The sequence below is a fragment of the Eumetopias jubatus genome, unplaced genomic scaffold, assembly GCF_037043125.1.
Source record: "Eumetopias jubatus isolate StellerSeaLion01/CBP00866 unplaced genomic scaffold, mEumJub1_p1.0 scaffold_3, whole genome shotgun sequence".
Lineage (NCBI taxonomy): Eukaryota > Metazoa > Chordata > Mammalia > Carnivora > Otariidae > Eumetopias > Eumetopias jubatus.
The window spans coordinates 51,996,889-52,023,796 of NW_028274809.1; the positions used below are offsets into that span (position 1 = coordinate 51,996,889).

At 41.4% G+C, this 26,908-nt stretch overlaps 1 protein-coding gene and 1 long non-coding RNA gene across 3 annotated transcripts in view; both read right to left on the bottom strand.

Annotated features, from left to right (window-relative positions):
* The window catches only part of ITGA4 (integrin subunit alpha 4), a 78,566-nt gene extending 63,547 nt beyond the window's left edge, over positions 1-15,019 (bottom strand). Inside the window, exons 1-2 of the mRNA XM_028122226.2 lie at positions 14,730-15,019; positions 14,242-14,363 (exon numbers count right to left, since the gene is read on the bottom strand). Of these exons, the coding sequence (XP_027978027.2) occupies positions 14,242-14,363; positions 14,730-14,926 (319 nt within the window). The 5' untranslated portion in view covers positions 14,927-15,019. The remainder of the gene's footprint in view (positions 1-14,241; positions 14,364-14,729) is intronic.
* A 487-nt stretch (positions 15,020-15,506) lies between these two features.
* LOC114223351 (uncharacterized) overlaps positions 15,507-26,908 on the bottom strand; it is a 53,109-nt gene continuing 41,707 nt past the window's right edge. For both annotated transcript variants that reach the window (XR_003612138.2, XR_003612136.2), the window contains 2 exons: positions 16,104-16,232; positions 15,507-16,010 (listed from right to left, as the gene is read on the bottom strand). This is a non-coding gene — a long non-coding RNA (uncharacterized LOC114223351). The remainder of the gene's footprint in view (positions 16,011-16,103; positions 16,233-26,908) is intronic.

Consider the following 26,908-nt stretch of genomic DNA (forward strand, 5'->3'; position numbering starts at 1 on the left):
ATAAGATGCCAACATAATTGAAGGAAAGTGAAAGAGTGACAAACACAAAATTTTAACTTCCACTGCGATGCAATTTTCAGTTGGACTTTTCACCAAAACGGCCAGTTATTTTTTATTTTTACTAATGTCAAAATGGTAGACTGTCTACCCGAAGGTGAAATTCCTATTACTTACAATAGACACTTCAATAAAATATCTTCTCAGAAAACACCTGTCTTTCTAAAATTAATGTCACTCAGTTAACTAAGGCAACTGAGCAAGAGGAAAATTAAGGTTAAGAGAGAAGGGAGGTCACAAATAACACCTTAGCGCTAGTCAAAGGTGGCATATTTCATGGACACTTTCATCAGGATTACACCATTGATTATACCCAATATTTAGAAACAAATTCACTGTTCTGGAGATGCCTCCCTGAAGTTCAAATAAATATAGAGCCACAAAAGATCATGTAAACTGCTTGATGAAAATGGCCAAAAAGTTTTTATGTGAATTATTGCCTGTTCCTTAACTGAGCTCTTTTAAGTTGTAAATTTTAAGATGGAAACCAGAGAAACTGTGATGTTAAGCAGTTTTCTGGGGCCGTAGCTGATTCCACATTACGTTAACAACACCAGGTGACACACAGAATCTTCCCTGCTCAGAGCCTCATCCACCATAGCCAAACGACTCACGTTCCTACTTTCTCTAGGTCACTTCCCTCACATATTTTCCTCTCCATGTCTGTGTCTGTGAGGCTCTCAGATCTCTGGGACTTACACCAATCACCCACCCCCCTGCTCCCCACCAGCTGCTGCTTGGGCTTTGGACCTGAATGACACTGTCCACTTTCCTGGTTCTTCAGCTTACAGATCATGGGACTTTGCCTCCCAAGGAAAGGAACCAATTCCTATGATAAATCTCCTTTTATATCTATCTACCCACCTACCACCTACCCACTCTACTGGTTCTGTTTCTCTGGTGAAGTCGAACACAACTACTACATTCATTTATTCACAACTATCCTACTTCTAAGACTTAGTCAGGTATAACCATATTCATCGTGGCCAGTACCTCGTCTTGTTCATCCTTATCTCCCCTCAACACACAGCCCAGAAATGTGTGCTGATAGTGGGTCAGGAAATTAAACAATAGTCCAAAGCTTCAATTATGGTTTGACTAAGTTTCTTCTACTTGTGTTTTGTGTCTTAAGATGGGCACAAAAGGAAGAATGCACAGGCAAGAAGAAATTTCACAAAAACAAAGCCATGAAACAATCATTCTTCCACATGAGAAATAAAAACGAATTCTAATAAGTGCACACACACACTCTCGTTTATAGGGGTTTCTCCTTCCCACTTCCTGGCACTGCTTTTGCCACAGAAGCAGCACCCGGATACTTTCAGCACTGATTTCAAGACAGGATCAGTTCAAAGAACAGCCTGGAAGTCACCACTGCTGTTCTGGAGCTTTACTTAATTTCAAGGAACTTTTTAGCCTTTTCTTCTGTAGTGCTTGCAGAATCTTGTCAGAGAGGTAAACCCTTGGCATCACCAGCTTATACTCGGGGCTATCTTCAGAGCTTTCTCTTAACCTCGCTTGCCCAAGGTCATGCCTCTAGAACGTGGTTCTCAGCCCTGACTGGACATTAGGATCACCTGGGGGGAGTTTGGAACAAGTACCGACACCTGGTCCCCATTTCTGGAGGGTCAGATTTGATGCATCTGGATTCACCTGGTCCCCACTCCTGGAGGCTCAGATTTGATGCATCTGGATTATGACCCAGATGTAAGAATTTTTTGAAAAGCTCCCCAGACAGGTGTCATGTGCAATTGAACTTGTGCTCTACAATGTAAATGGTTATGCCTTCTCCTGTATTACATCGTCTTTGAAAAATACTCCATTTTCAAAATAATTGTAATACCTTTTTGTCCTCATTGGTTTCAGCTAGATATCAAAATAGGCTATGAAATGTTAAGCAAACTTTCTTCATGTGGAAAATACAGTATTTCTAACGTGGTCAGAAATGATTATTATTAGAACTGTCATGAGAAAGTTAATTCTCATGAATTTCCCTGACGGGACATCATAAATAAACTCAGATTATCTTTATATTTTACCCAAATGTCATACTGAAATGATTTATAATCTGGTTTTCAATTCAGCTCAGACATTTCTAATCTAAACTCTTGGTAAATCAAATCAGCTTCCTAATTGAAAAAGTACTTTACATGGTTTAACATAAAAGAGGCCAGCAGAAATTAACATGTGATCATTTCCCATGCTTTTATGCAACTAGAATGACTAATCTTAGCACAGCTGAATGCATTTTCCCAGTAGATATTAAAAATATGAAGCCACATAAAACCATATTCTTTATTCTAAAAATTAGGCCCACTTTTTTTTTTCATTTGGGAAGGAACATACAAGATGTATGCTTTTTACTCCAGTGTTTTATTTCCATCTATGGATTTTGTATCAGTCCGTACGCATGTATAAATGTGCATGGGCGGTTCATTTTGTCAGATGAATATAAAGGCTGTCAGTACAAAGCCAATTAGGTCCATTCTTCTCCATCCCTTTTTTGTTGTTATTCGCATCACCAGTTTTGGTGTCATCGCTCCGAGTGCCAACATATGACAGAGACTACGGAAGACTAGATATTCACTCTTGAATGTCACCTCCATGAGGGCAGATGGCCTCTTTCGTTGACGGTAGCACTCCCACAGCACAGAACGGGACGTTACGTACAACAGGCAGGAACAAAATACGTATCTGCTCAGGGAGGGGATTCTGTAATACACTGACCATCACAAAAATCCTTTAGGAGGATATGTCAGCGAAATTTTCACCAAACTCTCAGGGATTTAAGCTTCGGAGAGGTCTTCTTCCTTCACTATTTGTCTCTACTTCTCCAAAATATTATCCCTTTCAGTTTTAAGATAGTAACAGATGGTCTGAAGGGAAACAACATTTGCAGATTTGAAGTTCTTTACAGAATGTGATCTGGGAGTAGGACAATTGAAGAGAGAGACTCAGCTGGGGCCCGCGGGAGATGCCTACGTCAGAGGGTTTCCGTGAGGATCGTGAGGAGTAAATGAGAGGCCCGTGGAGTGCTTGGGCCAGAGCCTAGCAGAGGAAGCAGGCAAATGTTCGTCGATGTTGACATTATTATTATTTTAAGAATTAAGCTAAATATGATTAAACTGCACATATGGCATGTCATATATTCTCCTCCGTAAAGTATCTGTGGCCCATCACTGCCAGGCCTCATCATTCATATTTAACTCTTTTAATTTTCGCAGCAGCAACAGGGGGCTATTATCAGCCTCATTTTACACAGGAGAAAACGGAATCTGAAGGAAGTAAAGTCCTTGAATCCAGGGGGCTGATAAAAGGTTAGAATAAAAAAATCAAAACTTGTCAGAAATCAAAGATCTCTGTTACTTCCCACTACTCTATGGCATATACAATAGAACTCTACAAATATTTCAGAGGTATGAATGAACTGAAATCCATTTCACTTTCTAAATCTTTTGTTTCACCTTAAAATGTGTAAAATATCACAGATCTGCCCATAGACTGTTCAGTCAACTTTCTAGTGCTCAAGAAAGATGTCACGTACTTATACGTGCCCTGCCCTTTTCCTCAATTTAGATCGGTTCTCGGTATTTTGGCATTTCCACCGAGGAAAGCCCAGGGGAAAGATCAGACTCCAAGTCCTTCTTCCTACAACTTGCTGACAGCTTGAGTGAAACACTTTGTGGGTAAGGGAGCATGGGACTTTTGGATGCAATGACGTTTGATTTATCTGCCTGTGGCTTCCCCATCGGCTCAGACATTTGACTGGGGCTCTCAGTCTGACTTTCTAGCTACTAAAACAACACACACAGTTATCTGATCTTTCAAAAACATGACAAAATTTAAAGTTTCAGAAAAAGAGTGAGAGCCCTTCCTCCACCAATTCCCTTTTTTTTAAAGTTGAAGTTCTTTTCCATTGAAAGATGAGTCCTACATATTTCAAATTTTTCTTAAATAATCCTGAGACACGGATGAGCACTGTTCTATGTTCGATAAAGAGTCATTTATTCAGGATATCTTTATTTGTAGAAGCAATAATTACTGAGTATAAATAATTGCACAATTCCTTCCCCTACCTAAATTCAGAATATTAGAGAAACATATGGGATTAAAAGTGAATTCAATTCAACTATGAAGATTATAAGATCGACGACTGCAGGATTATGAGGATCATAGAAAATTTGCCCTTGTGCCTAAAAGACTTCCTGGCACCTAGTAGGTGTTCATTAAATGGGAAATGCTTCGGCTCTGCGGCCTCCCTACTTTGCGTTGATTTAGACTGCACCAGCAGAGGGCGCTCACAGCGCTGCGAGATTTAGTCAGCGGACCTTCAGCTCTTTCAGCCAAGTGGCCCCTTCTTGTTTTTCTTATCAAATTCTGATTACTATTAAATCCATTTCGTTCACTATATTAAACTATGTACTTTTCCCACATACCTAGTAAAACACGGTGGTGATATTTCTAAAAGATAAAAGTGACGTTTATGAATTCAACAGCAATAACAATAATTTTAGTTCATGAAAAGTAAAATGCCAAGTTTTGGAGAAGACATGGGACGTGAGAATACTGAACTTCCAAGACCGTTTCCTCCAGCTTGTCTGGAGTCGAGATATCAAAATAAGCACAAAAGACTCAAAGATCAAAATAAACATCAAAATTAGAAACCAGTCTCAAAGTATTTTCTTTCTGGAAAGCCATGTATTTACATGTCATATTCTCAGGCTTCCTAGTCCAAATCTGATAATGGTTAATAATCATGCTCAGTGTAGGTGAGAAAGAGCTCACAGAACCATAGGCCTGAAAAAGCCAGTGATTTCAGTCCTCTGTTTCATTTTAAGATCCCTTTTTTACTTTATACATTTTATTTTATTTATTTTACTTTACTGTATTCAGAAAGAGTTCAACATAGAGGTAGATGTCCCCAAGGAGAAGAGCCAAGTTTTAGGGCTGCAATTTTATAAATCAGGGCTGATCCTGAGTCATCACTAGACCTCAAAATCCTAGAAAACCAGGTCACTTGTGAGCTTAATTCTAGGTTCAGATTTTCCTCCAGGGACATTAGGCCCCACCTTCTTCAAATTCCTACAGGAAACCTAAACAAGTCTTTTCACTAACTACAGCAGAAAGGTGTACCACAACTGATACATTTGGTGAGCATAATTTAAAGAGGGCACCATTGTCTTAACAATAATAACTGATATTTATTACATGCTTCCTATGTATCCAAGCATACTTTTAATCCCATGTAAACATATATATTAATTCATTTAATTTTCATTACATCCTATGAGCACATATTATTATCAAAATCCAAACTGTACAGATGGAGAAGCTGAAACAAAGGGAGGTTAAGCATCTTGCCCAAAGTTACACCTCTAATAAGCGGGGAAGGAAGGATGCAGGTAGACATTGTCAACCGCCACCTTATACTACATCACAATGGTTATTATTTCCCTGTGAGGCAGGGAAGGAATCCAAATATTGAAATTATTCATAAACCTATACCTATTATATAATAACCTACTCTTTTAACACTAATTTCCAACATTAGAAAACAAGGAAAGAAAATTCTCTATTTCCATGGTTTTCAGTTAAGCTCTTGGATTTATGGATTCATTTGAAAAACTATCACTAATAGATGGATACCATTTTGAGTGTCTTTGAAACAAGAACAATACAAAAATGTAAACTGGGAAAAAAAAAAACCTCTAGGGAAACCTGCTCTCACTTAACGGTAGGTGGTCAATATTGAAGCACTGTGCTTGGTTTGGGAATTTACAAGGTAGGATGGAGGAGGTCAGGAAGATGCGAGGTATGAAGTAAGTGAGAGCAATAAAAGTCAGTCAGGAACTCCATGGCATTATTCAATATAGGCTCAGATCGAGATGAGGAGTTACAGATGTCAGAGGACATGTTTCTGTCCAAAGTTTAAAGGATGGGATAAGATGTTAGACAATGATTTGCAGACAAAATAATGACCTTCTAAAGAATACTAAAAACTTTCACAAGACAAGAATGGGATCAGGTGACATAGAGGTAGAAAGATTTCACAAACATAGGGTATACAGTGGAAGAGTCTTCAACATAGGGTGTAATTTTGAAAGGACATGCCTAATCCATTTCACACAGTATTTCCTATAAAAGAGATCTGATGACTAAGTTTACATGCTTACTATTTCTGAACATATTTATTGTGAATTACAGAATTTCAAATAATTTATATGAAAAAGATTCCCCCCATTTTTTTTAAATTTGGGGGGGCATCAGAACAAACACACCGCATTACCTAACACTTGTAAGCCCACTTCCATGTTCTAATTTGATGTTTCCAGCTGTCTTAACATTAAAAAAAAAATCCCAGTTTTTAAAGATGGTGAGTTCCAAGCTTCTTGTCCCAGGAGTGGGTATTATTGTTTAGATTGCCTGGTATGAGCACGCAGAATCTCTGGAACCCAAGGCTGGCCCAGACTTTTGGAAATGATGCTGAAGTGTATAGCAGAGGAATTACCCAAATCTGAGAAATGTATCCAACCATTTCACATTTATTGAGCTTTTACTATCTGCTCATCAAAACTGGCCAGAACAAGCTCAACTACTCAGGTGTCTGCTCTTCCAGGAAACCTCTCATCATTCAAACAATTTCTTCTCCCCACTGTGTCTATCAACACATTTAATACATACTCTCATCATTAATGATCTAACGTTTACCTGTCTCCCTTGTCATCTAGAGTGATTTCTTTGAGGGCTTCAGCCATGTCTTACTCAACTTTCTATTCCTACTACCTAGCGTAAGTAACCAATAAAATGTATTTAATTAATGAGGGAAGAACCCAGATAAAAGAGTTGTTGACACTTGCTACCAGTATTTTCTTACTCCTCACTTCTCCTCACCCCTCTGCAGTCTGGCTTCGCCACTAAAACGGGTCTTACTAAGGTTACTCGTGAACTGTACTAAGTTCTTACACCTTGCTTGACCTCTTGGCAACTTTTGATACTGCCAACCACTCACCTCTTCCCAAGATCTCTCATCCTTTGACTTCCATAATGCCACACTGACCAGACCTCCTTGCTACCTCTTTAGCTTCTCCTCAGTACTTTTTTCAGGCTCCTCTTTTCTTCTCCAGTCGTTCTCAACCATGGATGAATATTGGTATCATCTGGGGAAATATTGGTATCATCTAGGAAACCCTAATGCCTTACTAAGAGTTCTCTATTCAATTCCATTGTGTGTATGTGTGGGTTGGGGGGGTGGTGGCTTCCACACCAACAAGCAATTCTCTGACACTGGCTGGGTGCCTTACAATTCAACTCAATTCTGACACTATCTGGTGATAGCATCAGATCCCACAGGTTAGGGACTTAGTCCTACAAACTGTCCCATCCCCAATACACATACACACATACACAAACACATTTCAGATGCCAATCAAAAGTCCAGGTTGTCACCTATACTTCTAACCAACTGGCTATCAGAAGTTCCAACTACCCCATCCCTGGGTTTGATTAATTTGTGAGAGCATCTCACAGAATTCAGAGAGGCATTTTCCTTCCTAGATTACTAATTTATTATAAAAGGATATAACTCAGGAACAACCAGAAGGGAGAGATGCACAGGGCAAGGCATGGGGAAAGGCTACGGAGCTTGCACTTTCTCTGAGCACTCCACTCTTCCCTGAATCTTCATGTGTTCACCAACCCAGAAACTCTCCCAGCCCTGTCCTTTTGGGTTTTTATAGCAGCTTCTTTACATAAACACATGACTGATGAAATCATTGGCCATTTGTGATTAATTCCACATCCAGCCCCTCTCTCCATCCTGGAGGTTAGGGGGTGAGATGGAAAGTCTCAACCCTCCAATCACATGTTTGGCTCCACTGGTAACCAGCCCCCATCCTTACGTGGTCTCCAAAAGCCACCTCACTCACAAAAGACACCTTTGTAGCTCTCTTCACTTAGAAAATTCCAAGAGTTTTAGGAGCTCTGTACCAGAAACAGCGAATAAGATCAAACTATATTTCGTACTATAAATCACAATGACACACCTACCTAGATCCACTTGCAGAGAGATTTTATTTACTTAGGATGAGCACAGGTATTATTTTTTTAAGATTTTATTTATTTATTTAAAAGAGAGAGTGTGTGAGAGAGAGAGCTTGTGGGGGGCAGTGGGAGAGGGGGAAGAGCAGTCCCCCCACGGAGCAGGGAACCCCATGTGGGGCTTGATCCCAGGACCCCAGGATCATGACTTCAGCCGGAGGCAGACGCTTAACTGACTGAGCCACCCGCGCATCCCCTGAGCGCTGGTATTCTTAAAGCTCTGCAGGAGAATCTAACTTGCAGCCAGAGTTGAGCAATACTATTCTAGCCACTTCTCAAATAGTAGGAATCCTCTGGGATCTATCCTGAACCCTCTGAAAACCTAGAGAGCTTCCAAGTTAAACTCATTAACTCCCATGGCTTCGATTACCATCTCTGTCAATTGCAGTCAACTCCGCAAACTGCCACAGCAGATCCCTCCTGCCCACCAGACGCATACATCCAACTGATTACTAGATATTTATTTCCATGTCTTCTGTGGACAGCACCATCATCCATCCAACAGTCCGAGTCACAGCCTTGGGTAACATCTTTGAACCCTTCTTCTCTTTCATCTCTCTCTCTTGTTTAATAATTACCAAGTCCTGTTGAGTCTGTCTTCTAAGTAACTGTAGAATAACTGTTTTGCTCCATTCTTGCTGCCACTGTCTTAGTACAAGCACTTATCACATGTAGCCTAAATTATAACAAAATCTTTCACTCCCTTCTGCCTTGACTCATTTACTCCAAAGCATTCACTCCCCTGCAACCAGAAGTATCTAAAACACAAATCTGATCATGTCACTCCCCAGCTTTAATTACCTATGGGAAATAACCAGAGATCACCAAGTTGTACAAAAATAATCCTTGTTTAACTCTCCCACTTACCATCCACTTCACACTCCACAGTCCAATTGTATGCATTCTTCTTTCATTTCAAAGATGCCATGCTCTCAAAGACCAGGGTCTTTACATACAATGTTTGCTCTGTATGGCATCCTGTCCCATAAACCTCCTCCTCTAGCTAACTTCTGATTTTTATTCAGTTCTCCACTTGAGTATCAATCCCCCAGGAAGTCATCACTGTGTTTTCCTAATTAGATTAGACCTTCTCACCATACTTTCCCATAATAATCTATCCTGTAGACTGTAAGCTTCCTCGGTGCAAGGACCATGTTTCTTTCCTACGTCCAAGTTCTGGCCCTTTGGCACCCCTCAGTAAATGAATGAATGAATGAATGACCCACACGTACAATGGATTGACTATCTGGCTCTAGAACTGTCGCCTAGGGGAGATATATGTAGTCAGTGGGAATATTACTCAGTGATCAGGTAAACTTAAGGCAAAAATGAAATGCATTTAGAAAATCTCAGCTCTCAAATTAGGTGGAAGCCATTCTTTTAGAGATGGAGTTTGGGAAATTGCTGGAAATCAGGAAACTTAATTCTCTTAACATGATAGTTTATTAATGAAGCTCTCTGTCTTGATTTTCTGCATAATTAGAACCTACGTTCAGGGGCAATTTTTCAAAATGACCAGTCGGTATTCAGTCTCAGCTTCATAAGGTACAGTTTAAAGAGTATTGCAAATGAAAAAGAACAGTTATCAAGAACATTTTTGAAGTTTCAACAGTGTGAGGTTTGCCTTTTAATGTTAAGCTAATAATTCCTGCAAATCAGGCAGAAGCGAGAATGAGGTAATCATTAGTTTAACGATGCAATGCTAATTAACCTCTTCCATATAGGCTGTGTAATATAACCCCGGAGGTTGGCTAGGGTGATATAATTCTAGAAAGAAATCTGAAGGGGAATGATGATGATCAACTCATGATGGATCATTGTTCTTTCCGGTAAAGAAAAGAGAAGCACAAGCAAGAACCTTAAAAGTCTAGTAATTAGGCAGCATTTGGTCTGGAAAAGAAAAGTGAAAGTCCTATTCATTTATGCGCAGACACTTGGGAAACACCTGTTAAAAAGTTAGTGTTTTCTCATGCAGGGGAATTCTATTTCTCTAGAGCAGTGCTGTCCAATAGAAAGTATAATACAAGCCACATATGAACTGTTTAATTTTATAGTAGTCACATTAAAAAAGTAAATGAAATAAAAATAATTTTAAAAATATACTTTAACCTAGCACATCCAAAATATTATCATTTAAATATGTAATCAATATTAATTTTAAAATATTTATTTTGACATATAATAAATATCTAAAAAATTAAGGAGATGTTTTATATCCTGTTTTTTGCACTAAGTCTTTGAAATCCATCATTTAATTTACATTACAGCACCTCTCACTCAAACTAGCTATATTTCATGTGCTCAAGAGCCATATGTGGCTACTGGTTACCATACTGGGAAGTGTAACTATGTAACTTTAGACTCTATTACCCAGATGTGTGTGTATGTGTGTGTATGTGTGTGTGTATGTGTGTGTGCATGTGTGTGTGTAGCATGCATATAATGCTATTAGTGGTGACTCCAAAGTAATAAAAGATCTGGAATGTCTTCTGAATAACCAAATAAAGACAATCTTTTTAGTATAATTTTATAATCATTTATGTATTTTATTATGTTCTAGTGCTTTGAATATCGGTAATCCATGGAAAGTCTATGATTCCATATAGCAATGGAGTCATTATTTGTAATACCTTAATTTAGCAACCATGTGGGATCAAAGTTTCCTTTAAAAAAGCTTCAGCAAGGATACAGACTGCCTGAGTGGAAAAGCAACTGGACATGTGAAATCACTATGGCCTCCTCAGATACAATGTGTTTGGGAACAAGACTGGGCTCAGACCTTCCTGATGGGGAAACCACCTTCCTTTGGTTCAGAGAGGGAAGTACCAAAGAACTGAGTGGAGAGGACACTTCTCAGGCAGGCAAGGAGGTGGAGGCAGCCTGTTTGCATGCAGGACAAAAAGCACCTCTTCTAAAGTCAATTCTCTTCACTAAAAGGGGTATCTTACTCTCAACACCTTATACCCTGAACATTCTAGATAAATGGGCATCTGCTGCTCACTTCTGATTATGGCCTCAGTGAATATACCACAGTGTGTGACAACATTATCCAGGGATGGTGGCATGTAATGGGAGGGTACTGGTCTCCTCTTTCAAGAGGAGGAGTCCATCTGAGTCAAAGTTTGAGGTGGAATTCTAACTGAGACCTAAAGACCAGTCCATGTGGATAGTATTTAACTAGGAGATGGGCACTATTTTAAGAGATCTTCCAACTTCATCTCCCTGATAGCAGGTTAAGTCATTCCAAATGAAAGAAAACACCGTACTGACATGGCCATCATAGCTGAATATTTAGTTACTACTATAAGGTTTTTGTGGTTGGGTCAACAAGAAAATATTTTTTACCATGTTTCATCTCAACTGTTACCTCTTACTTTATACACTTAACTTTCTGTTTAGTTTCTTAATTGTTCCTATTTATTAACCTCAACCTGACTACAGCAGATAACATACAGATATAGTTTTAAGTAGAACACAGGGATAAAAAGAAATAAACTAATAATTTTCAAATATCTGTTATATGTCAGGTATCCAGCTAAGCATTTTCTATACAGTAGAGTTACCCCCATTTGAGACAGGATAACTAAAGCCATTCTCATAATCTATAGAATTAGAATACTGTACGTGTCTGTGGTTACATATTTTTTTCTTGAAGCTTTTCTACAGAAAACAGTACATAGTCCACAAACCCGATAATCCTTAAATGTCTTTCACTACCAATTTATTGTTTTTAGTGTTTCCTTTCTAGACTTCTTCCCCAATCCCTTATTTTACAGCTTCAGGTTACTTCTGAGTTTGTTCTGAATAGAAACACATAACTTGTTTATTGAAGGAATAGAAGATATATTGTTTAAAATGTTACATGAGAAACAACTTCAGTCAATTCTTTTGCAAATATTCCAAGCTATTACCACAGCTAGGAGTGTTTCAACCGACTGATTGACCAGAAAACTTGTCTTCCTTTTTGCCTTTTATCTCAGTCAACACCTTTTTTTGTTGACTAAAACTGTGAAACTTAAAAATGTCTTTTGGCTTATCATTTCTAATTAATTCTCTTATTCATCAATCAGGTTGATGGCAATCAAACTTTCACTTTGCCTTTATTCACTTATCCATCCAATAAATCTTCACTTAATTCCCATTTCTGGCACATCAACCACGTGCATATTTCTCTGAGGATAGGTTTATAGTCAATCCGTACGCTCCACGTGCCCCAGAAGTTAGGTTTTCCTTCCATTTTGACAGGCGTTCTTATCTCAAATTGTGTGTGATATTATGACATGATCTTTCCAGTTAAACGCAGCCATCTAGAAATAAATTCAGTGCCCTTCCAGACAGGAAGTAGGTGTTAAATACCAGGAGTTACAATGCCATGGATCAGGAAACTGAGAGGACAACAGAAATGAAACTCTTCCTTGCCGAGACTCTGTCAAGATCCTCTGGCAGTCGAGTTTGTCTCCTCCACTCCCTAATTCTTCATCCTACAACTCTTTCATGAAAATCATGCTTTGCAGAATTGTTCCAAACGGATAGGTCTATGAACGTCATGCCTTCCTAGTCTGCCTTTTGGAATGGAAGATACTTAATGAGAGGCTACACGCTACAGACAACTGCTAGACTTTTATGGATGCTCTCTTGAGTTATGCGCATACTCTCTTTGAATTCACTCCAAATGAGGGAAACCAGCTTCCCAGCTGGAGAAAAAGCAAAGACTACTATAAAAGAAAAAGGGGTTAAAGATGCTGTAGCCTAGGGATGCCTGGGTGGCTCAGTTGGTTAAGCATTTGCCTTTGGCTCAGGTCATGATCCCAGGGTCCTGGGATTGAGTCCCATATATCCGGCTCCTTGCTCAGCAGGGAATCTGCTTCTCCCTCTGCCTGCCTCTCTCACTCTCTCATTCTCTCTGACAAATAAATAAATAAAATATAAAAAAAAAAAGTTGCTGTAGCCTATCCCAAAGGTCTATTTATAGCAAAGATAAATATGAAAAAAGTACCAGTTGTAACCTTTTATTCACCATTTGCAGAGGATGTATCAGCTCGGCAGACAACATATTGGACTCTTCATTTAATTTTATTTGTACTGAAGATGCACAAAGGAAAGGAGAGGGCTTGGACTTTGGAACCAAGCTGACTTGACTGACTTGAGGTCCCATCATTCCCTCATTAGCTGAGTAACTTCAGAAAAAGTACTTGCAACCCTCTGAGTCACAGAGTCCTCATGTGTAAAGTAGGAACAATGCCAACCATGACCCAGTGGTGCTTTGTGTGTGTGTGTGTGGGGGGGAGCAACATATATAGCAGTGTCTAACAGTGTTTAGAACAAGATAGGTCTAAATTAATATTAGTTCCCCTTTCTTTCCCCATGTTATCTGTGCAAAACAACGTTGCTTTTGGCTTTGAAATGTGAACTTTCTCCTCTCCCCCATCAAAATACACTTTTTCAAGTTGTCACCTAGCTAAGAAGAGACCTTAAGAAATGACTTCAAATAGAGGTATCCATTTAACATGAGAGTTTTGGGAGAGAAAAATTAACAATTGTACTTTAGCCCTCATTTTAATTATAGTAACAATGTAGATGCCAATTTTTCCTTGTGCTCTTCTTTTATATTTCATATTCTAAATAAAACTGTAACATTTTCTTTTTTAGAAAGTCCTTAAGCTCAATGACAGGATATGGGATCAATTCCAACTGCTATTCCTGATTGGGCCCCTTAGCCTGTTCTTTAACAAGCCTGATAGTTCAAAGATGGAAATAAAATGCTTAAGTGATGGCCTAGCTGGATCCCGTCTTTAATGTGCTGAGAGACTTTAAAATGTGTTTTACATAAGGCGGAGAGAGGGAGAGGTGGAGAGAATGTATCCTAAGAAACTTTCCTCTCCATAGTTTTGCCAGGGTACTGCAATCATCATTGTCATAAGCAAAAGGGAGAAAAACGTTGACAGGACGAAGGGAGTCACTTTTGCTTTAACAAGGTTAGATGGTTTGGAGTTAAGAGTGAAAATCATTCATTTTAAACTAGAATAGGCAACAATGAGTTTTTCCAGGACTTGTGCTAGTTCCCCCCTGGTCCCAGACCCAACTCACCCAGCTGGAGCTGTTCGCAATTCAGGTCTGGATTCTTTCCGATCTTGCATCTGTAAATCGCGCCGGGATTGACCACTGAAGCGTTGGCAAGCCAACTGGCCGTGGGCGCCCCCACTATGAGCCTAAAGCGAGAAATGTGCACGTGCGCGCAGACGTGAGCTGAGCTGCCTACTGAACTCCTGGTCTCCACAGGCTCGCAGCTGGCAGCCGGGCCGCTCCCCCAAACCTCCTCCTCCTCCGCCCACCACCTCGCACACCCAGCCCGCCACCCCCAACTCGCAGCTCCAGAGCCTTACACCAGAGCGCACCCCAGGCGTGCCACCCCGAGATCAGTTAGCTTCCCGAGCAGATCCAGCAGGCTGGCCGTCGCAGCGCACCCCTTCTGGCTCCTCCATTGGAAGTAAAGTTTGAACTGGGCAGGGGATCCCTGAGGCGCCGCTCCCTCGCGGCTCTCAGATGCCCAAAGCGCCCGGTCCCACTCCACTCACCATCGGTTCGCCCCGTGGCTGTGCAGCACCACCGAATAGCCGAACAGGGTGTTGGGGGGGCCCTGGTAGAGCAGCGCGCTCTCGGTGTCCACGTTGTAGGGGAACCCGGTCGGGACCCCCAGGCACAGCAGCAGCAGCACCGCCTCCCAGACGGCGGCCCCTCGGGGATTGAGCCCGCACCTCGCTTCCCCAGCCATGCGCTCTCGGAGGAGAACATTCAACACCAAACGGCCACGGTCCCAAAGTTGCGCGGGATGAGAGGGTCGGCCAAGGGGAAAAGCGCCCCAAGAGAAGTGCAGCGTGTCCGGCGCCGGCGGGCGAGAGGGAAGGAGGCAGGGAGGGAAGGAGGGAGGGACAGGGGAAGGGAGGGGAAGTAGGGCCGCGGCGGGCGGAGCAATCGAGATTGATCTGGGATGCAGCACACCCGCCGGGCCCACGCCCCGCTTCTGCGGCCAGGAGCTGCGGGTGCTCGCGCAGTCCCGGGGAGCCTCTGGGTGGGGTCCCGGGCGTGGTGCGGAGGCACAGGACCCTGCGCCGTCTCACCCCACGCGCGGCTGTAGGGGGCGCTGGGGGACCTCGGCTGCGCCGGACGCGAGTCCGGGCCGGGGCCTCCCAGCCCGCCGAGCGCGGGATAACTCTGGGCTCCCAGGCTTTGCAAGAGGGGAGCTGGAAGAGACACGGACTTCGCCCTTGAACCGTGGTTGAGGCCTGGCTGCGGAGCGGCGTGGCCCCAACCTGAGCCGCGCGCGCACCACGACGAGCATGGGATCTCCGCGGCCTGCCTGGCGTGGCCCAAAAAAGGCCAGCCACAAACTCGGGCACCAGGACGGAGGCGGAGACCTGTCTGGATCTTTTCGTGGATAGTTAAGCTCTATCTCTGATGGGCGGGGGGGAGGGGGGGTGCGCAGAGAGGGCATAAGCAACCACTAGAGAAATTAACCAAAGGGCCATAAATTAAAGCCAAATAAACAAAAGGAACTCCCTGAAAGCTCCTGAGGCAGGCTTCGGTGACAAAGACGTTATGGCTCTTCACTTCAAGAGCCCTGCACCCTTCTATGCCCACTTCCTTCCACCCCACACTTCCTCTAAAGTCCGGGCTGCGTTCCTGAGGCAGAGGAGCGGTGAGCGGGGCAAACTGAATGGAACATGGTTTAGGCTGTTGCAGAGCCCAACGCGGAGGCTGGGTTAAGGAAGCACCAACTTGCCTCACTTTAGCAGGTATCTCCGTCTGCTTCTCTATGGCCCTCCTCTCCATGCATCCATCGTCGCCAAAGGATACACCTGCCATCAGGGGTGTAGAGCCAGTACGAGGTCAAGAGAAAGACACCATAATGAACCCGAGAAAATGCACTGGAGACCCACAGCACAGCATACCTGAACTGGGTGACGATTTTTATCCCAATGCTATCCAGATGTGCTTCAAGTTCTAGAGCAACTAGAGAGACGGCCATAACGGGTTAGGCTGGTATTTGCAGGAGATGCAGGTCCAGTTCTTAATTAATACTATATGAATTAAAAAAGAAAGAAAGGAAGGAAGGGAGGGAGGGAGGGAGGGAGGGAGGGAGGAAAGAAAGAGAAAGAAAGAAAGAAAGAAAGAAAGAAAGAAAGAAAGAAAGAAAGAAAGAAAGAAAGAAAGAAGAAAAAGAAAGAAAGAAAGAAAGAAAAGAGAGAAAGAAAGAGAAAGAAAGAAAGAAAGAAAGAAAGAAAGAAAGAAAGAAAGAAAGAAAGAAAAGAAAAGAAAAGAAAAGAAAGGGTTCATTAAAGCCAAACTGAAACAGCACATCTTAAGTTGTAATGGCAGACACATCATTAAAATACTTGTTCCTTCTTTTCAGCATATTTATTGAGCAGTCACTATGCTAAGCCCACAGGATACCTCAGTGAGCAAGGCAGGACAAGCCTTCAGGACAATTTTCAGCCAACAAATTTTGCTAACTAGAGAAAGTTCTGAATGATTTAGGGACACTTAAGAGATTTGAAGGACAAAGAGGGGTGAGTTAGGCTGAGCAATTTGAGAGGAGGAATGAAGGATGATGCTGGTGGGGTCAGACAGAGGAACTGGGAGAAGGGGTCTTGGCTGGAGCATTTAGCTGCTCACACACAGGTTAGTATTACAGGAAGCTGCCTAGGGAAGCAGGGACACAACATGAACATCCTATACCAGGTTAGGAATTTTTAACTCTGTGCTGCGGTGGATAGGAAGCAGTTGAAAGATTTGTCTTGGGACACCTGCGTGGGTGAGTCGTTAAGCACCTGCCTTCTGCTCAGGTCATGATCCCAGGTCCTGGGATCAAGCCCCACATCGGGCTCCCTGCTCAGTGGGAAGCCTGCTTCTCCCTCTCCCACTCCCCCTGCTTGTGTTCCCTCTCTCGCTGTATCTCTCTGTCAAATAAATAAATAAAAAGTCTTAAAAAAAAAAAAAGCCCATTTGTCTTGGGCTTCAGATGTGAAATGAAAAGACTGAATACAGAAAACCTAATTTTGAAGGCTTCCCGCAACAGTACCTGTCAAGATGGTGGTGGCCTAAACTAAGAAGGAGGGATAGAGGAAAAAATAGATTCGAGAGATATCTGTGAGATAGAACCCAATAAAACCCAGTGATAGTATTGGTAAATATGAATGCAGAGCTGAGAAGGAGTCAGAGTGTGTGAGTTTGGGAACTGGGTATATGGTGCTAATTCAAAGAGAAAAAAATGCACCAGAGGAATGAGGCTCTGCCTGTGTACGGGCATGCATGTGGATGTGTATGATGGGCAGGCACTGAGGAACTGAGTTTTAGACAGGTGGAGTTTGAGATACCTGTGGAATGTTAGGAGATTCTAGCCACACCCAACCCAATTATTTTTACTCTTCTGTCAACAAACAAAAGGAACAGTAACCCTCTCTCATTATTTGCAATAAAGTAAGAGGCAAATAATAGTGTGTGATAAATCTATTGTAAAAATGAAATGAAGTGGCTTCCAGAAAAGCAGCTATCAGGGCCTATGGTGGAAGGGTCCTGCTCTGTTTTCCACTCAGAGTGTGTTTCTTTCTGAGTAGATCTATGTGCTGATTTCAACCCAGTTCTCAACTAGCAAACGTTGTCATCATTCTGAAATCAGCAGTCCCTCTCGTGTGCAGCCACAACATTTTCAACTGAGGCTCAAGAAACAGATATATCAAAGGCACTTCCATACCCTCCAGACTCTAGCCGTGCCACTGACCTAAACACCTCCCTCTTTCTTTCCCTCCCTTTACCAAATGCTTATGCAATGAAATCCACTCAACACAATTTTTTTCATAGCATTATCAAGATGAGTAACGGTCAGTAGGGCACTTGTTGGGGCATGACCTTATTTCTGTGAGTGTGGTGATGATTATGGCTATAATTTCACCACCTTTCCAGAAACAGCTACCCATCACTACTTCATACTCCATATTAGCCCGGAGTTTCCTTCCTCCAAGGCTTAGAGAACAGTTCACTTTTGTTAAGTCAGTAGGAATAAAGTGTTGCCTGAAGATACTGTTATCTCTCTAATAAGTGCTTTTGTAGGCAAGTGTGAGAATCATGTTGGGGGAGGAGGAGAGATGGGGAGAAGAGAACTTCTCAAAACAACTTATGCCCATTCTTCACCCTCAACTGAACTTAAATATGCAGTCATCCAATTAATATGTGTCATTTGATCAACAGGTTACAGGTGGCCACTGTGTGCCAGGAGCTGCATCAAGGACTCAAGAGTAAAAGATGAAATCCAAATAATCTCTATCCTTGGTAAGAAGTCCTCCCCAGTAAGGAGGATTCTAATATGGGCTCAACCAGCTTCTCAGAGCGCGCATTTCTCTTTCTTAAAAGGCTCTATTCTTGGAATACTACCTTTTTGAGCCCCGCCCCCCTTCTATCTGGCCACTGTGAGTCTCCTTCGCTGGCTCCTTTCTCTCCACCACAAGTGTTGGACAGCCCCAGAGCTCCATTCTGAGCCCTCTTTCCTCCCTCTTTAGGAGATCTAACCCATTTCCTGTGTCTTTAAGTACCACCTATATAGTACTATTACATACCACTGTGAGTCCCCAGTTCCTGTCTCCACGTCTCTCTTGAGAGCCGCAGATTCATATATTTTACCGCCTACCTGACCTCTCTACCTGGCTATCTAGTGGGCATTGTGAACATAACATATCTAACACTGAGTTCTGTTCCTCACTTGAGTCTGAACTATTCCTCCCCCCCAATCTCTTCCTTTCTAATAAATAGCACTCTGTCTGCCCAGTTGTTCAGACCAGAAATTTGGAAAGTAATCCTTGACTTCTTCCTCTCTCTGTTCTCCGCATGTAATCCATCAATCATCAAGGTCTATCAGTTCAACCTTCAAACTGTATCTCAAGTTGGTCTGTTTAACTTCTTCTGTCCTGCGGTCCTTCTGTCTGCTGGTCCCCTCTTCCAAGTGCAGAAGTCTCACCTGGGCTTTTCAATAATCCACTACCTGGTTTTCCCTACTCATCCCTCCCTACACTATCAGTTTTCTACAAAGAAGCTAAAGTGAACTTTTAAAATTCTAAATCAAATCATGCATGCTTCTCCCTTATGTAAATCCTTTAAATAATTTCCCACTGCTCTTCCAGTACAAACTTAAGGTGGCCTACAAGGACCCAGTGACCTGGCGTCTGACTACTTGGCACATTTGCCATCGGCCACTTGCCCCAGGTCATGTCATTTTAGCCACCTAGATCTTCCTTAATTTCCTTAAGTGCGTCAAAGTTTTTTTCACCCTGGAGGCTTCTGTCCATATTGTTCTCTCTGCCTGCACACAGAACCTCCGCCTTTGCACATGATTTGTATCTTTCTTCAGCCTTAACTTAAAGGTCTTCCCCCAGAGGATTTCCTTGCCCGCCCATTTAAAATAGGTCACCACATTGTTCTTTCACAGGCCATGCTGTTTATTCTCTTCAGAGCCCTTTAACTCATCATCATATATGTATTTCCTTTTTCACTCTGTCTTTCTCGCTAGAATATGAGCATAGAACACTCTCATTGTGTTGTTGCAGTTGTTCAGCACTAAATCTCTAGCCCCTGATATCTGGCTGGTACAGAGCAGGTGCTCCGTAAGTATTTTTTGAATGGCCCCTACATGATTTGAACTTTTTCTATTATTAATGTCATAAATGGAGAGAAATATGAGTGTTTATGAGTTTATTTTCATGCATTATTACATGCAAAACAATGTATTACGTGGCTTAGTAGATGCAAAGACATGTGAAGATAGGTCCTACTTCAAGCAGCTTATAATTTTCAAGGAGACGGGTGATATGCTTTACAAAACCAGACAATATAGTCAAATGTGAATGCCACATACACTGGGGGGGAGAAGGGACAGTTGGGGTGTTGGCATAAAGGGCAGTCTCGAGACCTAAATTTAGGTAGAGTGTAGGGCAGGGGAAATGAAAGAATTGGTATAAGACACTGGGGAAAAAACTGACATGAATTGTCAAGGACAGGTAATACGGAGAAGTAAGGTATGACAGGCCGGGTGACTGAGACAATGATGGTACCATGAAAAGCAACACGAAAAGCAGAGGAAAGAGTGGAAATGGAGAGAAAAGGGAGAATGGGTTTGGATCATGCTGGGTGAGTTTTAGAGATGAGTCTGTGATGGTAGAATAATCAGATATGTCTAGCAAGTACTGTTGGTTATTTTTTCTTTTGTTTTTCTTTATTTTTAAAAAAATTACTAAAGTAAAACATGCAATAAGTAAAACAGTTAGTGATCCATAAAGAAAACGTTTTCAATGTCTCCGAGACTCCCTTTCATCTACTCTTCTGAGGCACGTCCCCCACCTTTCCTCAATAACTTGACCGCAATCAAGTGCGTGTCCCAAGGCCTGCTCCCAGGGCATTCAAACTAAGACAATAAAGGTTTTTGGTTGTTGTTGTTTTGTTTTATTTTTAGAGTAATAAAGTTCCCAACAACAAACCGGAAGCTCTAATTCTTTTCTTCTGAAAGATACTATTAGACCAGATTTCCTGATGCTTTAATATAAATATGAAATGACAAGTTTGCTTTTAAAAGAAACATGAAACAAGGAGTCTTCTCAATCATAAGAGTTCTGAAGCCTGCTGAGAAACTGTGTGGAACACACTCTAGAATTCCTCACTGGAAAAACGAGAGGCTGGAGCATTTACCCAAGGACCCATGCTCTACTTGGTAGGAGGTTAACCTCACCACACTTTGCCGACAAGCACACTTCCAGACACTAGAAGAGTCCTCAGGCAGAGGAGGGACACAGACTCCCTGGAAAACTGCCAGTGTGCTGAAAGGGTCCACCCAGCAGCAGGGGGGTTCAGGTAACCCAGAGGGTGGGTCATCGAAGGTGTCTGTTATCACTGCCAATCCAAACCTTGGGTGGCATGTTAGTGTTGCTCAAACTTGGCTTTTAATTTCTTACGTTTTCTCTGTTTGGATGGGGAAATGAGTGTGTGTGGGTATAAAGCACTTAATACAGTGCTTAGCACATAATCAATACAGAATAAATAGTAGCCCTTACTCCTTCATTCTTCTTATTTTATCATCATCATCATCATCATCATCATCATTAATGATATAATTTATGTAGAAATAAAATACCTCTAGAGATAAACGATGTATGGAAATATGAACTCAGGGCTCGTATGTGGAAGGTTGTCTAAGTTATAGGGGGCATTTTCTGTCTCGAATTGCTTACATTTATTTATACACTCATTCAACAAATATTTCTGGAGCACCTATTATGTGTAGCTGAGAGATGCTGTACATAACATGGTACACAGATTTGGGATCCTTATCCTTTTTAGATGTGCATTCCGATAGGTAACCAGACAATAAATAATAATTTCCTATTTTTAGTCTTGTGACTTTTCAATACATTGACATATATAAGCACATGATTTTTTTTCTATAGCACAACTATGAATATGTCATTTCCCCACTCAGGGACTCCTAATGGCTCCTTCCCCAACTCAACCCAATTAAATTAGGATTTCTTACCTGGGGTTTAATACCTTCCATGCTTGGCCTCAAGCTAACTTCCTTTTTTTACCTACCCTAAACATAGCCTATTTCTCCTTCCCTCTGGAAATGTTCCCTTTAGTTTGGGAAATCAACAGATGAAGACATAGCCATTTAAGCCAGTAGGTACCAAATGCCATATAAAATGGTACATAACAGAGAAACTCCACAGACAGAGAGGTTTCTTCTGGCTGGGGTGTTTGGGGCAATTTTTCTGGAGTAGAAGGGCAATTTTGAGAAATTTTGTTTTTACAGTCTTTTCAAAACTCCTGAAACTAATACTTTATAACTTCTTAAACCAAGTCTATTTCATGCTTCAGTTCAGAAAAAGAAACAATTGCTCCTTTTGTTACAATGTAGAGAGGACCTAGTCTAAAGCCATTTTCCCCTCAGAGCACATAGTTATTATGTGACAACATTTTATCTCAAAAGTAATCTGACCTGGGGGATTGGCTTTGTGCACTGGAATGATTTAACAACTGGTACACGCAGGGATCTCAAAGGTTCACATGACACACAGATAGTTCACGGTATCACTCTCCTATATTCTCAGAGCTAGAGTCACTGTAAAAGTGCTCCACAACAGTGTCTTATCCAAAGCCTCTCATATGATGACCTCATCTGGCAAAACAGCATTCCTAGGCATTTTGGAAAGGGATGTGGTGAATAAACAGTGTAAAATTGTTTAATCATGGGTAAAGTTATATCACACAACAAACATTTATGTACATATGCTCCAAGCACTTTAAAGACACAAAAGAAATTAAAGATATGTTCTTATTCTTGAATAGCTGGCAATCTGATTAGACTACACACACAAACTTGAAACCAGAAAACAATTTCAAAGCAACATAACAAAATGCATTATGAATATAGTACAAATTATATATAGTGTTATAGTGATGTGTTTAAAGTAGCTAAATGTTCAGTGGGGGGATTAAAGGGAAAAAAAAATCTAGTTTAAGTTAACTTCCTTCCTTCCTTTTCTTTTCTTCTTTTTAAACCAGACCACTCTGAAAGAACACAGAGATTATTCTTTGTAGACAAGATAAAAGATAAGAGAACATCAGAGACTAAAATATCATCAGTAAATAGGAGGAATGTAAACAGTGGAGAGGGGCTATACCACTTTGTAAGGACAATAGTGAGAAATAAGAAAAATAATTTAATGTACCAAAGTTTCCTGAATTGTTTAAAATCCTACAGAAACTTTAGAATTATTTCTAATTTGGATTAGTAAAATATAATGAATAATACTACAAAAACTGATTTTAGCTCTCTCTCATGTCTATGCATTGGAAGACCAACAGACAGATTGGATATTCTATTTTTGGTGCACACTGAAGATCGGCTTTGTTTATAACAGTTGCACAGTATATTGACCCAGTAAAGTAAATTTCCTCTGTTTATAGAAACTAGAAAAACTATTTTGTTTTTTTTTTTTTAAGATTTTATTTATTTATTTGACAGAGAGAGACACAGCAAGAGAGGGAACACGAGCAGGGGGAGTGGGAGAGGGAGAAGCAGGCTTCCCGCTGAGCAGGGAGCCCGATGCGGGGCTCGATCCCAGGACCCCGGGATCACAACCTGAGCCGAAGGCAGACATCTAACAACTGAGCCACCCAGGCGCCCCAAAAACTATTTTGGTTTTAAAGCCACATGTTGTTCATAAGGAACTCATTAGAATTGTGGATAAGAGTGAAAAAAATCCATTTCAGACCCATCTTTTATTATTGTCTAAGGGATGGTAATACTAATTCAACACAATAATAATAATATAAACATTTTCTTTGTGAACTCTAGAGATATTTCTTACTCTTTTCATGCTTCACATAAGAATAGGCAGGCTTTTTAATTTTTTTTTAAGATTTACTTATTTTATTTATTTATTTATTTAAAGATTTTATTTATTTATTTGAGAGAGAGAGCATGAGAGGGGGAGGGTCAGATGGAGAAGCAGACTCCCCGCTGAGCAGGGAGCCCGATGTGGGACTCGATCCTGGGACTCCAGGATCATGACCTGAGCCGAAGGCAGTCACCTAACCAACTGAGCCACCCAGGTGCCCCTTACTTATTTATTTTAGAGAGAAAAAGAGCAAGCTGGGAGGGCAGAGGGAGAAGGAGAGAGAATCTCAAGCAGATCCGAGCTGAGTGTGGAGCCTGATGTGGGGTGGTGCTTGATCTAACGACCCTGAGATCATGACCCTGAGATCATGACCTGAGCAGCAACCAAGAATCAGACCTTTAACTGACCCTTAATTGACTGTGTCACCCAGGTGCCCCTAGGCAGGCTTTTTTAAAAACCAGTTTTAGAGACCAGATAGCAATTTGGGAGACCCAAAGTCTAATAATGAAACTGTCCTTATATTTTTATAGCTTCTTTGTTATTAAAATGAAAGGGTTCAATTAGATTGTCGCTAAAGTCATTTCTGTTTCCAAAATGTTACTGTTTTAAGTTACCATATATAGCTGGAGAACCCTATACTGTCAGAGTCTGACTAGGAATCAGGAAATCACATAGACAGATAGTCAGGTGAAAGGCATTCAGTTCAGTTGATAACTATTCAAAAAGGTGAGATGATGTAAATGTAAGGAGAAAAATATGAATCTTGAATAAAGTCTGTATATCAAAATCTATAATTGGCTATCTGTGTATCACTCAATCATCCATCTGTCTTTTATATGCTGGGTTAGTTATGTGCAGAATATAAATGTTTAACTTTTCTTTCCAGAAATGTCAGATAACACTCTTTTCCAGCTGTGATACTATGATATAATAAGAAATATGTATTTCGGTCTTTGTCTCCAGCTCCTGGCCAGAGCTCTTAAAATCCTAATTTCCTAAGTGATAAAGGTGAAAGGACCATCTTGGTTATAATATCTGGGTTTTGTTTTCAGCTCCTGAAATAGCTCTGGAGGGATAAAGGTGACTTTTGGAAAGGCCCTGAAAATGGGGGCTGGCTGCCAGGGGAACCAACCATGTGATTAGAGGATTAGAACTTTGAGCCCCATTCCCCAACCTCAAAGGAGAGAGAAGGGAGGCTAGAAATTAGGTACAAACACTAAAGACCAAAGATTTAATCAAGGGTGTCTGTATAATGGAACCTCATAAAGACTCTAAATGATGGGCTCTGGAGAGCTTCTGGGTTGGTGAACACTGAGGTTCTGAGAGGGTGGTGTGCCCAGAGAGGACATGGAAGCTCAGCATGTCTCCCCACCCCCATACCTTGCCCTATGCATCTCTTCCACCTGGCTATTCCTGAGTTGTATCCTGTGTGATAAACTGGTAAATATAGTGTTTCCCTGAGTTTTGTAAGCCATTCTAGCTAATTATGGAACCTAAGGACAGGGTCATGGGGACCCTGATTTTTATCCAGTCAGTCAGAAGTATGGGAGGCCCAGATTTTTGACTGGCATCTTTCTTTGTGGGACTGAGCCCTTAACCTGTAGGGTCTGTGTTAACTCTGGGTGTCAGTGTCAGAACTGAATTAAATCATAGGACACCCAGATGGTGTCTGCAGAGAACTGGAGAGTTACCCGGTGTGGAAAACCCACACACTTGGTGTCAGAAGTGATTAATGTAGAGAAAAGAAACAGTTTCTTCCTTTACGAGATTTCACAATTGCCTTGCCTGGGACTCATTTCCCTTTGTACTCATATATATGTGGTGTTGGGATAAATGACCAAAAAATAAATTACACTTGTATGGATCTTCACAATTTACAGAGTATGTTTTCTGAGCTGCACTAAAGTAGCTGTGAAATAATTATCAGTAAACCTTGAGATCCGAGGGGCATTATATGGTGCAAAAGGAAAGAATACAAAATGCACCATGGTAGCCAAAACTATACTTTTAAATTAGAGAGAGAGAGAGACATGATTTTCATCTTAGCCTTAATCTGAAAGTTACTCTTTTCACCAAGAGATGAGCAACTAGGAGCAGAAGCACTGCAAACTCAGAGACAAATGTCAAAGGCATCTAGACAGATCACAAACACTTAGATCTCAGGGGTGGGGAGAACAGCAAAGACAACATTTCCATAGTAGGCAGACCTCATTAAAGATTATTTTGTAGTATGATTGGAGAACACTGTAACCTCTATTAATGGAGACTGAGCTTTGAGTAATTGTATGTAAAGAACTGAGAATCTTCTGCATGTAGGATTAGCTGCCCTAATAAAAGGAAGTGCCACCCCAGGTCTCATTAATGTGAGGTCCGCATAAACTGGGGTGTAGACCTCTACAACAGATCAGACACAGCATTGACCGTGTTAACAACTAGGTTTTGTTGTTGATGTTTCTTTTTATCCCTCTTCGGCCACAACAAAGTAAAGACTATTACTGATAACTCCAGGGAGGAGAGATTGAAAATTCAATATAAGAAGTCTGCAACTTAGCTGATATCTTTTACAGTTAATATGATTATAGGTAGTTCACACTCCTCTGGGACTTTAGTCAGTCCTAGTTGCTGCATTTATTCCTGGTACAAAGTGCTGAGATACCAGTTTTAATTCCAGGTAGAATTCTGACCTAGAAGTATCTCAACTAAAAGTGGCAGTCAATACTCTGCTACCTAGAATACTCACCAGTTAGGTAGGAGGTAATGCTGTCTTATCAAGGCTTATTCCTGGCTCCTTAAGTAAGCTTTATATTACAGGTTTAATCCTTAGAAGAAAATACCGAGTGAGGTAGAATAATTTCTTTCATTTTAGAGACAAGGCAGTAGCTTCCAAAGTGTTAACTGGCTTGCTCAAGGCCAGTGACTACAGTCCTGACGCCCCCTCACATTTCCTTACCGGTAGACTGGATTCGCCAATCTCAAGGGACAGCCGATCTGAGTGGCTGCCAGGGTCTCTGGGAGCAGCACCGGGCAAAAACAGAAACACCTTCCTCAAGTTTGAGTTAGAGAAATTAAGATTAATCCATTCAAATGAAGAGTAGAAATGGAAAAGAAGAAGAAGAGGAGGAAGAAGGAGGAGGAGAAGAAGGCGGCTGCGGCAAAACTAAGGTTCAGGAAACAGGTGGAAACTGACAAAAGGAGCAAGTCTCAGTGTCCCCGGGGAATCACTGGGAACAGAGCTGAAGAACCTATGATTTGTCTTGACTGGCCTTGGTGTCTTAAAGATATGAAGATTGCCTGTGGAAGGGGGCACCTTATAGTGT